The sequence below is a fragment of the Spodoptera frugiperda genome, chromosome 14, assembly GCF_023101765.2.
Source record: "Spodoptera frugiperda isolate SF20-4 chromosome 14, AGI-APGP_CSIRO_Sfru_2.0, whole genome shotgun sequence".
Taxonomy (NCBI): domain Eukaryota; kingdom Metazoa; phylum Arthropoda; class Insecta; order Lepidoptera; family Noctuidae; genus Spodoptera; species Spodoptera frugiperda.
The window spans coordinates 9,791,947-9,807,598 of NC_064225.1; the positions used below are offsets into that span (position 1 = coordinate 9,791,947).

Sequence of the window (15,652 nt, forward strand, 5' to 3'; positions counted from 1 at the left end):
ATCAACACAAGATTATAACAATAAAAAGTTTATTCAATCGCAAGAGTTTTGTACAACACTTAAAACTACAAAACAGAACAATACAGTCGGGGCTTAACTTAAACGAAACGTTGTAACATTCCGTTGTACTAATAAATAATTATAATTCGTGAGCCACTCTTTGCTACCACACACTATACACAAAATTGTTGCCCTGTCGGCCGATAGTTGCCCGATTTTATTTTTGTATGACATTCAAATGAGTTAATTCTCTCTTATTTAGTTATACTATACATGAATAACATTCTTAGTGTACCTATGTACGTTTTAAAATTTGAGTTTGTTTTAACGACTCTCATTCATAACCAGAAATGTATAACAGAATACAGATTTAAAAATGAATTTCTTAAACCTAAAATTATAATAACTTACAAAATACAAGTATGTATAGCTACATAATTAAAGCATTTAAACATCATAGTTTGAGCATTGCGAAGCTGTTTGGAGTCAGTCCGTCTGTTAATGAACTAAGGAATTAAAAGTTCTGTATAACTGATCGAAAGTCACATGTATTAAACTACAGGTAAATGATATTAGAAGATTATGTTCGTTGATATTCTAGTACATCAAGGTATCCCAATTTCAACTTTATTTGCGTAATGTTAAAGTTGAAATTCCATTTTGTCTCGTTCTATTTGCCAAATAAATGTGTTTTTTTTTTTAACAAAATACTGTCATGCTCTAGGTAAAGTGCCATCATTTAATTGGAATAACAAAGTGTTTGTATGATTTACAAATGTTATTTGGGTAAAGTTTTGTGTGAAATTTTATGTTTTTAAACACACCGCAGCGTTGGATTTCCATCTATAAGGTGGAATGGCGACCAATACCCTTAGTACGAGTTTGCTTTAAGTTGTACGAAAACGAACGGCGCTCTGATTGGTTGGTTTATATGCACTGTCCAATCAGGGCACCGAACGCGGTACAAAGGGTACTGACCGCCTTCAACCACCTCTGCCTGCAGCTTCGTTTAACCGGCGTATGTTCAGACGTCTTGAGACTTACAATGAAACGCACCCACGACAAAATGTCCTAATGAATATCATCGCACAGAATCCTTCATAATTGTATACCTGTAGTCTAATACATTTTAATGTCCAAATCCACCAGATACAGGCACGAAACCTTCATCAAAGTGACCATAATCGTGCTGATAGTGCAGGGGTTCTAGCGCTGGTTTCGCTTCATACTCGTGCACAGGCTTGTGCTCATACTCGTCGTGTTTGGGTGTGCCTATCTTGTGCACGACCGCGTTGAAACCGTTCTTGTCGTCCGCTTCATATTCCACTACACGCTTCGTGCCGTCCGTCTCGATTAGGGTGTAGGTACCTGTGGAGAGATGATAAATTTACTTTAGCTAAGAACTAGCATGTTCGTAATCGTAATAATTCCATTTATTGCTAACCATTGTGAACAAAAATGAACGAATGTTATGAAGATAAATAAATAGGTTTTGATTTGAAGTAAATCAATAAAACCTACGGCCGAAAATTAACCGAAACTTCGGATTCGAGAACCAGAGTAGGCCTCTTGGTCTACGTATAGTCTCGTATCAGACATGTGCTATGCTACGAAGATGTAATAGCTGAGCTGTGAAACTATGCGGCCTTTTCCACTGTTCTAAGCTAAGTCGCTGTGTGAGAAAGATGCGCAGCTCGAGTATGCGATGTAACGATATTAGGGACGCCGTCTTTAGCACACATCCATCTTATAACACGCATCTTTCCATATATAAAACATAACTTAGCTGAGTCCGTTTCCACCAGTGCTAAGCTATGTGTACCAAATAATATGATTGGTGGAAGCCAAATGCATCCGCAGCAACGTAGCATAGCACATCTCCGGTGGAAAACCTGCCTAATCGTTTTTAGAAGTTACATCTCACAACCAACTGTTGAGAAACAGTTTCTAAACGTAGACTAATTGTACGGTTAGCACAAAAACGAATGAATTCTCAAATTACCTTTGACCTTGTCACCGTCTCTAGTCTCCCAGTGCTCCTTGTGGTCACCAGTGTGTGGGTCCTTTACGGAGTAATCGAACGAATACTTGGGGTGCGCCTGGAAACATCAAATTAGGTAATTCAGTCTGACTGCCAATAGAAAACTGTTGAAGGCAAATCAAATGTCCCCCATGGCGTTTAACGTGTTAAATACAGTGCTAGAGAGTTGTATGAATTGTGACTTTAATGTAAGGAGCCACTAAGGTAAAAATCTTGATTTCACAGTGAAAATATACTTTAGTTAGGTATTGAAAACCTTTGGTGGCTCCGGAGCAGGTCTACTAAGAGGACTCAGTGCCCCTTACAGGTGTTGAGGGTGGTTTTAGTGAGGTAAAAATCCCACACTCCCTAGTCTTTTATCCCCAAAAAGCTAGGCGTCTTCTGAAGGCTTTCCACCGGTATTCAAAACCTTACTGGTTACCGTAGGTGTTGAGGGTGGTTTTAGTGGGGTAAAAATGTCCACACTCCCTAGTCTTTTAAAACTTAGGCGTCTTCTGAAGGTTTTCCGCCGTCATTAAAATGGTGGTAACAAATGCCCAATACTAACATGGTAATCCATGTCATACTCCTCCCCATGGTGGTCATCCAGGCTCTGCTGGTGGTGCAGCTGTATGGGCGCCTTGTGGTACCCCTCGTAGCCTCCGAACTCCTCGCCGTACTGCGCCACCACTGTAGCCACCACCAGGAACAGGGGGAGTGCTCTCTGGAATGAGTAAAAGAGGATTTATTACTTTGAGGTGTGAAATTAAGTGGAAAGTGCAATTTTGTGACCACACATTTACGTTCGAAGGTGTTGTTGATGTTTTAATCATAAAGGTTATTATGTTTTGATCTTATATTAACAAATCATCATAATTTTTTTTTTGATCCGGTTGAGCTGCGGTGGCTCAACCGAATCAAAAAATAAAAATTACGTTCGATAGTCCTAGAAAAGTAACATATTGGTTTAGTGGCCGAATACGGGGTTGTAGGTCCGTTTCCCGCAAAATTTGCGACTGCATATTTCCATTTGAAAATTGGTCTAAGTTTAGAAAAGTCGATGTTGGGTGTGACTAGTGGACGAGAAAATTTGGTAAAAATAAAAAAGTCACTATAAAATCTTAGACAATAGTCATTCTTCTTACACTATCAATATTGTAACAAAGCCTTCAATAAATATAAAGTAGTTTTGTCTAGAATGTAGTAGTAAGCAATTCACGTGATTGAAAAATAAAGTTCAACATGAATGCGAGACGGCGCGGCAGTAAAATTTTATTACACGTTTGACATCAGTGTCACACGATATCCAATCTTCGTGGAAAATTTCATTTCACAATGGATTTATTTATACGTTGCAAGTCAGCAGCTTATAGGTTATTTAGTTATTGTATTATAGTTTAATGTAGAGAGATAGATAGTCGTAAAATATGGCTTTGTTTTCGGTGAATGCATTGTAGATGTATGTCTTGGTAGCCCAGAGGTTTAAGACGCCCGCTTCTCATGTGAGAGCGCGGGCTCGAAACCTACCTAGTAGCAATGTGACTTTTTATATGTACTTTCTAATATTATTTAGATATCAATGATAAACGGTGAAGGAAAACATTGTGCGGCAACCTGGGCTTATAAATTATAATTTCTAATTATAAGTTTGAAATCGCCAATCCGCATTGAGCAAGCGTGGTGATTAATGCTCGAACCTTCCCTTTTAATCAGCCCCTTAAGGGAACTCAATAATGTATTCTGATATGCTGTATATCGTGACCAAAATAATAATTCTAACTAGTTACATCTCCGATGAAGACCTAACGGGATCTCCGGGGCTCCGGCTCAAAGAGCAGGAGTAGGAACGGGGTGGTTTTCAGTCACTTAAGAGTCTGACACTTCCCGCCTCGCCCAAGGTGGCCCATTACCTCATAAAAAAGTCAGTTACATCTCCCTTAAATATTTGCATCAGTGCATAGTTTCCATGTATTTAGTGTGCGCAGTGAAACGTCGTGAAAGTGGTTATCTCCACGGAGCAACTGACAGCGCTGAGCTGGGTACTACAGAATAAATTGGAAATGACGTGAAAATCTTCACGACAGCCACACTGGCTTTGTACTGTTTGCTACTGTTATTTAAATGTGATACTTTCAGGCTACTCTTGAAGTAAAATAAGTTTTGGGTTGCTTGTTTTAAGGACTAGTTTTGACTGATTTAGTGGTTCTTGGTAATCTTTTGTGGACGTATGTAAATACAAGAGATGTAAAGTCCAAATTCTGAGATTGGAAAATGAATAGGCAGAGGCGAAATATCAACAATGGCAAAAAACTCACTTGGGGGTTAAGTTATAATAAACGTGTATTATAGTAATACTATAGGAGATCACACAAAGCCTAGACCCACCGAAACCACTCGTAATACATTATTAGATCCACGAGACCAGAAAAATGTGCGCTGACAAGATTGAATTCACAACGCGACTTCAATAACAAGCTCATACTACACGAACGAATATTCGTCCAATTCCATTATAAGATGTTTTTCCACGGAACAAAATCGATTTGAAGTTATTTCGGTACGATATCCCAATAATCTGTTACAATTTTGTTAAGCTGAAACAATAACTCGATAATCTTCGAGCTTCTTGTCTTAAAGCGAAACGCATTATTGTGATTTAGCGTTAAAATGATTGCGTAAACAATCTGCGTTCCGCGGACAGTCACAATTCGTCAAAGTCATATCAGTTATTTCATTTATAGCAAAATAACGGACTTCTGAACGTTAAACTTACGTTCTAAGTCCGGTCTTGATAAAGAATGAGAGCATTTAGATTGAATCCAAACTTAAATCTTACGATGGTGTAAAAAATAACTTATAGTGTGGTTTAACCCTTATTATAGTGTGGTCGCCCGAATATGGTAGCTGTACGCTTAGTACGAGTACGTATTATAGGTATCGGTTTAAAAAAGGAGTGAATTTTTAGGCGTTGATTTTATGGAAATTGTGCCAGATCGACGTTTGGTACAGTTATTTCGAGAATATTCTGTTTCAAAGTCTAGCTAAGTTTTGATTCGAAGGGTCGAATGATCAGTGACTGTCCCATAGGTATATCGATAGAATGATTTGTCTATCAGGTAAACAACTTCCATAACTTAAATCTAATTGCGTAATTTCATATATGAAAACCAGACCCTTTCGTCGCTGGGCACCAAACTAAGATTGACGTAATTATGGTAATGTTTTATCATAATTCTAGCAGGTTACCGGGATCGTAAAACAGGAGTAGGAACGGAGAGGTTTTTAGTCAGTAAAAGTCTGATCCTTCATCTCGCCACGGCAAAGGCTGGAGAAGTCATTGGATGACCCCTTCAAAGGCCTCAGGAAAATAAAGAAATTGTGATGACATCTCATAGTGGGCGAATGGAAAAAAGTAGATAAATATACATACTATCTGAATAGTCTTCAGTATCTACGGTGACGAAGCGTTTACTCATTTACACAATTAATATTTTTTTGATGCCAAATACCAAGAAGACATAAAACACCCATCCTTTTTAAATTAAATGATTTATTAAAAATAAAACTTGGTTGTTTCATGCACCAGCGTTCGCTTTCCGTCGTCGAGAGATGATCTCGTTAATATGTCAGCGGTGCACAATACGTACTGCCTGCTACAGTATAATACAGTTTGGGAGTTTGTCCGTATCTGTTTCGAAACAATGGACTCGACTCGCAGAGAGTTGGAAATAGTTTTAACACTGAGAACTTATTGTTTGATCTGCTCTGTTAGTTTTGATTATTGTCGATTGATATGGAGTTTGGCATTCTAGATGGTTTTTGATGAAATTGGTTGATATTTTTTCGTTGAGGAAAAGGCTATTGCAAGCTGTCTGGCTTCCGGAACTGCGGATTACCTAGCGGGGTTACCGGGGTGATTTTTAGTCAGTAAGAGTCTGACACTCCCTCTCGTTTCGCCTAAGGTGAGTAAAGTCATTGTAAGATTTTCCCCTCTCAAAATAGATGTCTGTATTCTTTGGTTTGCTGAAAGCCTCGGAGTGAGATATTGGAAGATATAAACCTATTTTGTTTTGTCAGTTTTTTGTTTTGTCAAATTGATCACTTAAGATCTCTTCATGTACAGATAAATTGAGGATGTAGACAGCACGTTTTTTGCCCGACTATTAATTGAAATCTAGATGAAGCAGTTTTCTTCATCCTGTGTACCGCGACGTGGTAATTGATCCTGTCTTTAAAGATATTTAGACTGACAGATAATGCCTCAAGCGCACTTAGATCCGGATAAATAACTAGTAAGCAGCGCACATAATTGTAGAGCAACGCGCATGAAAGTTGAAAGATGAAAGCGCGTGAGGCTGGACGTAAATAGCTCTTAATGTACAACGTGGGTGTAGCGTAGTTGGTGCTAGTGAGATATTAGGTCCTCAAGACTGACTGCCAACAAAAATCTGTTGAAGGAAAATCTGCCGCTAGCGCCGGTCACTCTTGCCCCTAATGGCGTTTACTGTGTTAGTGCAACTCCCAATAATATTACCTCCTATTGTGATCAATCAGTACAAGTAATATAAAATGTATCTATAGATATCAATAAATAAGGAAGAGTAAAGACAAGCTTAAATTTCGATTCAGGTAGGTATATACTAGAAATGTAAGTAAAAATAAATAAGGACATCGTAAACCCACCATATGCTAGCAATGGCAACAAAATATGTCCTAAAAGTATCAATATGAAAGGCTTTACGATGTTTACGCATCGGTTAATCCATCACCTACAAACGGTTGAACAGATTTTCATAAAAGGGGTCGTAGCTCGTACTATCCACTCACACGGTCCGTGTCCCAAAATAAAATATGAATGGCTTACCGAGATTCGTACAAAGGCAACGAAACACTAGGGCTTAGCCTTGGATAAATATTCACGACAAACTCAGACATGTTCCCGTTTTGTTACTCCCACTCATTTTATTCAATCAAACATCATGTTTGGTTCCCAGTATATGGTCCAGGAACACGGAACTGCTTGTCTGTTCTGCTCTAGATTTTAAAAAATCGTATTTGGGCTTGATCAGAAACGAATAATTGCTTGTTGTAAGGAAAATATTATGTTAGGACGCGCTTCCTTGTCATTAATTGAATATATTTTCAAATGTTGTCATTTGGAATATTACCATTAGCACAAATTCATCAACAGGTGGTCCACAATTTTCTCTTTTATTTCAAGACCAAATTCTTTTACCAGTACTTCAGCTAAATCACCTTGTTTAGAGCGAAATTACGAGCAATTGCATGTAATTGACTCTCTGTGGACTTCATTATGTTTTAAAAAATGCCTTCTAGTCTCCGCAGCTAATATTTTAAGCTCAACAAGAAACCGTACTAGTCGACCAGCTCCAATTAATCCTCTCCCTTCAACGAGCAATATTTTATTTTACAATCTTTTTAAATCGCTGAGCAATAAGTTGTGTCCTCATTTTTTTCTTTTTCCACTCGGTTACGGCGGCAGAGGACTGCAATTTCCTATCAGAGAATTATCTCAAGAACATTTTAATCAATACGGTCCCTTGCAGTCTTGTCTTACAACTCCTGGGCTATATTAAACGTCGACCTAGTTGCTCTATTTGGTCTACTTGCAGCGAAACAGTTGTCTAACTTATTTGTGATGTTGGCTGTGTTCATTAGCTTGTGTAAGTGTTTAGCGGTTATCGACGTTGCTTCAATATCGATTCCTTTGACGTAAATGTGGTTTAAAGTGAAGTCTTGATTGTAAATGCTAAGCAACACTTCTTTGCCTTGATTGCTTTTCAGTGGTCCCTTTTTACAAACCGCTGAAGGGATCAGGATGAAATTTGGAACAGGGGTTGTTATTATTTTATGTGTGCCGTAGTGTCACTTACTCGGCTTACGTAACACATTCCAACCCTCTATGACCCAATTTTAAAAGGTGTACCTAATGAAATTTCGTCCCGTTTAATGCAATTTTTCTCGCTGTCGAAAAGTTCCCGGTATTATGATATTTCTGTTTTCCAAAGCTCGCCCGCCCGGATGGGTAACTCGATAGCAGCCAATAATCCTATAGGAGACATGACACGGCCGTGTTGAAGCAGATTATTATGTGAATATATCCCTAGGATAGCCAGATAGAAAGCCTCGGTTGGGATTGGGATTGTGCATGAAGGAACGAATATAGATAACCTTTTTGCTGTAACGTATAATCACAATAAGCAATGAATCGCTCATGTTGTTTTAAAGTTCGGCGCCTGTTTAATATTCAGATATTTACAAAGGGATTCCTAGCAAATAATTTCTCTTTTGAAAGCCTTTTGTGAGTAAAATAAGCAACCTAGAATTAATAATGAAATTTTAAGTCAGTCGAATTTACTTACGTAAAAATATTCGAAATTGTTTCTATGTAGCTATCCGACGATTATTTTTTCACTTATTAGAAATGACTTTGCGGAATCAAAACAAAAATGCTAAATCATTGTTTCCTCAAGATTGTGACGAGTTGCAACTATCAATATAACGTATTGAGAAAGCTCAACAAATAACAACACACGTAACGTTAATCAAATAACCGTTTTTCAAATAACGTTGTTACACAATATGTCATCGGAAGCGTTCGTTATTTGTATGTTATTCGCGAGTCATCTACTAATTACACCAAGTTTCTATACCACTTTACCGTCTTTGCAATAAAGCTCATTTTCCTATTTACATAATTGTGTGGTTGACCGTTAAATATCGCACTTTCGTCTCTCGCTTCGGTATTACGGTCAGTTCACATCGGTGGGTACATGATCTTCTTGGTTAAGAATAGGTTAACCCTTCAATTGATGTGGAAGATTTATATGTGTAAAGCCCGGGTTTATCCTGTTTAGGCAAGGATTTGTGGCATTATAACTTTTTGATACTTATCCGAGTTAAACGGATTACTTTTATGGATGGTTCTGGTGGGTTAGACTTGATGTTTGCTGTATCAGAATTTTCTGCGCGAAATGTTCGAATCTTACTAATGTTATAAATGCGAAATTTTGTGAGTTATTTGTGTTTTGTTACTGAAACACGTCAAAATGGCTGAAGGGATCGGGATGAAATATGACACAGGCGGAGATTATTATGGTCTGGACTTTTTATCGCACGGGAACGCAGGTGAAACTGCGGGCAGAAACTAGTAAAGAAATATAACTAAAATATGCCATCCAAGTGTAGGGTAGGAAAAACCGGTGCTGCGGATAACCTTACAAAAAATGGTAGGAAACAAGGAATGTCTTAGTCATAACACTTGAATAGTCAAGAAATCTGAAGGGTTTAACAAAAAGGCATTGTCATCCTTAGGGTTGGTGCAGAAGGCAGATGCTCCATGTAAAATAAGGACAAGTAGCTAAATCAGCTTTAAACAGTACCAATCTTAATTACTTAGGATATGCTTAGGAGAAAGAAAGTGCAATGAATTTATATTTATCACTTAACGGAAAAGCAAGTACATAATGCTAATTGTGATGTAATTACTCGATAATTGAAGCAGTAGTCAGGAAAATGTAATCGAATACGGATGTCTAATAAATTGTTTGTAATGTCGGTCACTTGCCATGCTAATTTGTTCCTTATTGTTGCGTGCGTAACGTGTGATGTTTTTTGTCAGACTGTGACAATTATTCGACACGATATTGCTACTATATTTGTGGATGTTATACTTCCTACCGGTAATGTGTGCTGTCGTATGTGGTTCGGGGTTTTATGTGGAAATATACTATTTTTTCTAGAATATGTTTTTGTGAACTAGGTGTATCCTTATTCCGACCAGCAGGCTTAAGAGTTAAGATGCTATCTTGTATTAAAATCACCTAGGATGTGGAAACTATCGTTTTCTTTTTCTTCTCCTCTCATAATATCTTCTGATTTATTTCGTTGCGGGCTCCAAGACAGTCAACCGGATCCAAAACAGCCATCAGAGACAAACTATCACTGAAGTTCGGCGCGTCTCAAGGACACCCTGTCACCCTGTGACGTGCGGCACTTCAGTGTACCGGTGTTTTCATGGTTCACTGTAGATCTTGGCTTACAGGAGTTGAAGCGGTGTTAAGAGAGTGTGGCGGGCTTGTCCAAAAAATGCTATTATGCTAGGACACATTAAGTTTTTTATAATGGAATTGGGGTATACGACCCTACTTCAGGTATCGGAGGATTGGGCCTCCGCTAACCTCGCTTACACAACGCAAGCGTTGTTTCACGTGGGTTTTCTGTGAGGCCGTGGTTTCACTCCGGTCGAGCTGAACCATTCATGCCGAAGCATGGCTCTCCCACACTTGCTTTGCATATTATGTGTTATTGTACCCTTCATACTAAGTTTTAAAGAGTATCAGCACACGTGTGGGTGGGAGGTACCTTTGCAAAAGGTCGGGACGTCGTCCTACAGGAAATTTGTCACTTCGTAAGGGATCCTGGCGACTTGACGTAGGTAGGTATATTATTTACTTATTTATTTAATGTGTCAACGGAAAGTAACGTGATAGCTGTGAAATATTAGCTGTTCCTACTTTATTTCAATTTGTTTTCGAAATTGTATCGGTTTTGCCTGGAATATATTCTTTACGAGTCTGGGCGGTTTTTTTTTTTTTTTGGTAGAAAGAGAACGCATTTCCTCCTTAAATTGATAGAAAGATGGAATTTTCTTTAGAAAACATGAGCTTATTATACAACAATTATATCACACCAATTATATTAAAGTCTCTGGGTATCTTTTGACCGATTTTTTATTGTAGTCCGTTAGTTAGTTACCGTATAACTGTTTCAGTCGTTGGATTTAGTTGGTATTCTTTGGTTGCCCAGTTATCACTACATAGTATAAAACAAAGTCGCTTTTTCTGTCTTGTTGTATGTCCCTATGAACGCTTAAATCTTTAAAACTACGCAACGGATTTTGATGCGGTTTTTTTTAATAGATAGAGTAACTCATGAGGAAGCTTTCCTGGACTTCCACTAGTAATTCAATAATAAATTAGCCTAATCGTTTTCGAGTTTTAGCGTGTCTAATGAACAACAATTCCCTTCTATATATAATTTATAATCAGATTTGATTTGATATAATTTGATATTAGTGGAACAGTTTTTTATCCCAATTTTGGCTTCACCAAGAAACCTGTGGAAGTTTGTTATTGTACTATCAACTTCTTCTACTCTGCTTAAGAGTTGTTTTCCATTCTTCTCCATAGGTACTTGGAATTTTTGTTTGTATTTGTTATTTTTCCTCTAAGAACTCTAATGTAAACAAGAGGCCACGTGACTAGTCGCGTGTTCTTCTCGCTCGGACACGCGATATTTTCACTTGTTATACATATCATTACATAGTCGTAGGTATATACTGAGATAATGTCTTCATTTTACTACATATATTTGTTACTCTTCATTTCGATTGAGGATAATTGGATAATAATCGGCTGATCTGGATGTCACTAGGGAAGAACTAAGTTCAGCAGTTGACGTCTTGTGTTTGTTGTGATTGATGATCGTGATGAGTAAACGAAAGTTAACTTCTAGTTCTCTTCTAGAATTGGTTATTGTCTTAAGTATTTAAGTGACTAAAAAAAGGAAGTTCTCAGTTTGACCTGTATGTACGAGTATGTTTGTATGGATTATCTCGCGTTTGTGTGAACCGATCATGCGGGTTTCAGCATACTATTTTTCAGACTTAGCAAAAGGTTCTAGGGATATAAATGTCACTTAAAAAAAACTTGAGGCAGTCAAAAGGAATTTAAGGTTCCCTTTAAGAAAGTTTTATATTTATAATTCGTATCTATGTTTATACATCGTGTCTTCGAATCCGCAGCCTATTTGCTTGACGTTAAACTCCAGTATAATTTGATCACATTTATAAAACTCATTTGAAATATTCCTTACAATTATTCACTCCGTTTAATTCACTGAATACTTAATATAATAGTTTCCTGCAAATAACATGAATCTCCATTTCAGTAAATATATTGTAAATGTCAATATATCTGGGAATATGGATGCGATGTTACGCACACATGCCCCTCGACGGCTATTGATAAAAATATAATTGGATTTCTCTTTTACCAATAATGGAAATGAAAAAGTTTTGTAATTTAAGCTCAAAGCCATGTTGTGTCGGATTTTTCAGCGAAATAAGAGTAGTATATTTCTTTTAATGATTCTGTAAAATACTGTAATCAATCATGTCAATACATAGTTGATCCCATAGTAAAAATATGTGTCTGAATTAGTGTCATTAGTACCTACACTAATGACACTAACGGTGCTTTTCCACCAGGGATGTGCTATGTAGCTATGCTACAAAGGTGTAATAGCTAAGCTGTGAAACTATGTGACCGTTTCCACTGATACAAAGCTATGTAGCTGTGCTACGAAGATGCGCACAGCGCAGCTTGACTATGCAATGTCTAACGAATAATAGCTACCATGATATAAAATGGATTAAAACAAGCAATTACATGAACAATATGTAAATGAAAATGTACGCAAATAGCGTTAGCTCATTGAATTAATGCTGATATGACGGAAGACGCGGCTAGGCGTAGGAAGTAGCGCCGGTAGTGAAATTACCTAGATTTATACTGGCACCCGCTACACGTGTCGATTATTCATTTATTATAAGGACAAAGGCACGGTAAGCTATCCTGTTCAATTTACTTGGTTTGCAACCTTATGTTTTTTGTGGTAAGGTTGAAAGTTTTTTAAGGAGTATAGGATATAAGGTGGGACAAAGGCACGTTAAGCTATCCTGTTCATTATTCTTGATTTACAACCTTATGTTTTTTGTGGTAAGGTTGAAAGTTTGTAAGGTATGTAAGGTGGCTTGATGTGCGTGTTGTTAGTAGAGTTTGGCTCATGGCTTTGATCTCTGGATGATTGAAATAATCGTTAGGTTTTGCATTTTCAAAATTTGCAGTAGTAGCAATTGACATTGAAACTCCGACAATGACAAGACAGATGTCTTTTTTAAATATTAGACTATTTTCGGAGATATGTATATCGATTTGAAATGGCATGTGACGTCACTTCTAAGTACACTTTGTACTTAATAATGTCGAATTTGCTTCCACTACTAATCTTTGATTCGTTTAATTTAAAGATTGTTGTCATATATGACAAAAAAATACGTGTCTTATGTTTTTCTTTGTCTATCTGACGTTCTTGATTGATTTTCATATGCCGTCATCATGAAACATAATTTCCTTGGAAGAGTATTTTTTTATGACATAACCAATCATGTAAATTGAATGACCCCCTTTCCTAATCATTACTAAAGGTTTTCAACTAGAACCCATCACAAACTAAACGTTCAACATACTAACATAGTAGTACATAGTTTGTCTCCTACAAATGTAGTAATTTTCTCACAAACTCCAGTGGAGCGGTAATGTGCCGTTATAAACAGTTATTAGTTTCAACTCAAACGTATGTATATGTTATTTGTTCCCACTCATTACGCGGAAACGGGGCATGCTTGTACGTTTGTATGTTTGTATGTTTTCGCAATCTCTCCTGTTATTGTGTGTTTTGTTTATAAGTAAATTGTTGTTTGTAAGAGTTACTTTTCAGGCGTATTTTGTTTGTTTTTAAAGTAATTTCGTAACTACATTATTTTGCAAAAGCGATAGTACAATTTCGCGTGATCTATTATCAATTATGTCATATAAAACATGGTTTAAAAGATAAAATAAGCCTATAATTTTCTGTTAATTACCACCATTAATTACTCCGAGTATTTAACTATAATTTCGTTTAAATTCTATCAAAATCCCAGCAGTAATTCAGTCGAAAAACACATACCGAAATCAACACTTTCACGTCAAATAAAATCTCGAAAAATCGCACCACAGATCACTTTAACCAAAAAACTTAATATACAAACACCACCACCAAAATCTTTAACAATTTACTCACAATTTTGTAATCCATTATACCGAGCTACTTATATCGCGTCTCCTAGAGTCTTGTGAACAAATGTGCTGGCTGGTCGCGACGTACCTACTTATACTACGCATTGTTGAAGGCCCCCTCTAGTTGGCTAGCGGGGGTAAAGACTGGCCATACTTTGGTTCTTCTAAGCTTTATGTATGTTACATATTAAATAGGTGATAGATTAAAAATGAGGTAAATAAACTACCATCTATCTATGCAAAGAGTGAGGGATGTAGATGAAGCGAAAGGGGTATGACAGAATCATGTTTGATGTTCCATTGTCTTTGTTTCCAACAGGAGATAGTCATGACCATATTAAACACACACATATATATTTTTAAACCTGTATCTTCTCTGAAATAATTCCTTTGCTTTCATTTCTTGAATAGTTTTAAACGTGCTAAATTAAAAGATTGTCATGTTTTGTTATAGAAGGTAAGTGTAAAGTTCTTTACACTATAATTTTTTTGGCTTTGGTTTTTTGTTAGCAGCTCCATAAGGAGGTGCATCGTATCATCATGCATTTGGCTCTTCTCGCCGAAGGGGCAGACAGAGGTACATGTATTAAATGTATCACATATTATTCGCCTGTTATATTCTTATATCCATGTAACCGATACAGAATTTAAAAATGTCTTCAGTATGTCTTTACTGAAATGAACAATGATATCTGCACATTGTAATAAAGAGCAAGCCAGCATATGCTATACACCGTCCACAATTCTGTGTTTAAATACTGAATTTCTAACGGAAACATTTCGTCTACTGCGTGCTGAATGTGTTTGTGATTGTTACCTAGACCAATGAGGCGATTAAAATAGACGTTAAACTTTTGTTCCTTATGAGCTAGTGAAGTATTAAGGAATTTAGTGTGTTTTCATAGTCCAGGTTACTAAGACACTGACACGGAATGTACAACTGCCTTATATTCCCTGCTATAATGCAGGCATGGCAAAAAATATACTCCTTTTTGTATATCTCGTGAGGAAACCTGGGCTTAGAATTTCTAATTATATGTTTAAAATCGCCAACCCGCATTGAGTAAGCGTGTGATTAATGCTCAAACCTGCTCACCACTTGTAGGCTGTTGATGTATGTATCAGAAAAATGTTTAGTTCAGTGGTTGAAGCGTGCAAACGTAACAGATACTTAAGTGTTTTCGTATTTGTAATAATATTGAAAGATTTGCGATGGTGAAAGATTGTTTCTAATCGGTCTAGTAGTTTCGGGGAGCCCATTCAATGCGTACCATCAATCAAATTTCCCCTTCTTTATGGAATTAGTCCAGTAATCCGCTATCGTGTTAAAACTCCAGACAACAACTCCAAAAAATCCCAATTAGGTCTGGTAGGTATCCATTTATTTCGTACAAATTTATACAATCTCGTTAGCGATACGTCTGGGTTTTAGCTAAAAAATGTCGAATTCGGCGTGCTAGCACACAGGCACACAGGCAAAATAATTGGTTTTTGTTAAACTTTCTGGCTAGATTAAAAGAGCCCTGATTGGAAGTGTGTGAAAAAAGTCGGGCGCGCCACTCCGACTAACAGATTGCTTTGGAACTAATTAAAGTAATGTGTATTTAGTGCTAAGTAATTTATTGGTTGGACTTTATTTACGTGAGCTATAAAAAATCTTGTGTCATGGCGGCCCAGGACGCTAAGTTACACATCACACCCAGACCCG

The 15,652-nt window shown here is 37.2% G+C and overlaps 2 protein-coding genes across 4 annotated transcripts in view; one reads left to right on the top strand and one right to left on the bottom strand.

Moving 5' to 3' along the window:
- The window catches only part of LOC118279157 (homer protein homolog 2), a 59,631-nt gene that overhangs the window by 21,079 nt on the left and 22,900 nt on the right, over positions 1 to 15,652 (top strand). The window lies entirely within an intron of this gene.
- On the bottom strand, positions 13 to 14,093 carry LOC118279159 (larval cuticle protein A3A-like). The gene is made up of 4 exons (XM_035598698.2): positions 13,949 to 14,093; positions 2,589 to 2,744; positions 2,003 to 2,099; positions 13 to 1,368 (listed from the first exon to the last, which is right to left on the bottom strand). The coding sequence occupies exons 1-4, from the start codon at positions 13,961 to 13,963 to the stop codon at positions 1,130 to 1,132; spliced, it is 507 nt and encodes a 168-aa protein (XP_035454591.2). The 5' UTR covers positions 13,964 to 14,093; the 3' UTR covers positions 13 to 1,129.

Coding starts and splice junctions, on each gene's coding strand:
- LOC118279159 (XM_035598698.2), bottom strand. Junction 2,100..2,588: donor AGTATGACATGGATTACCAT/GTTAGTATTGGG, acceptor TGATGTTTCCAG/GCGCACCCCAAGTATTCGTT. Junction 1,369..2,002: donor AGACGGTGACAAGGTCAAAG/GTAATTTGAGAA, acceptor ATCTCTCCACAG/GTACCTACACCCTAATCGAG.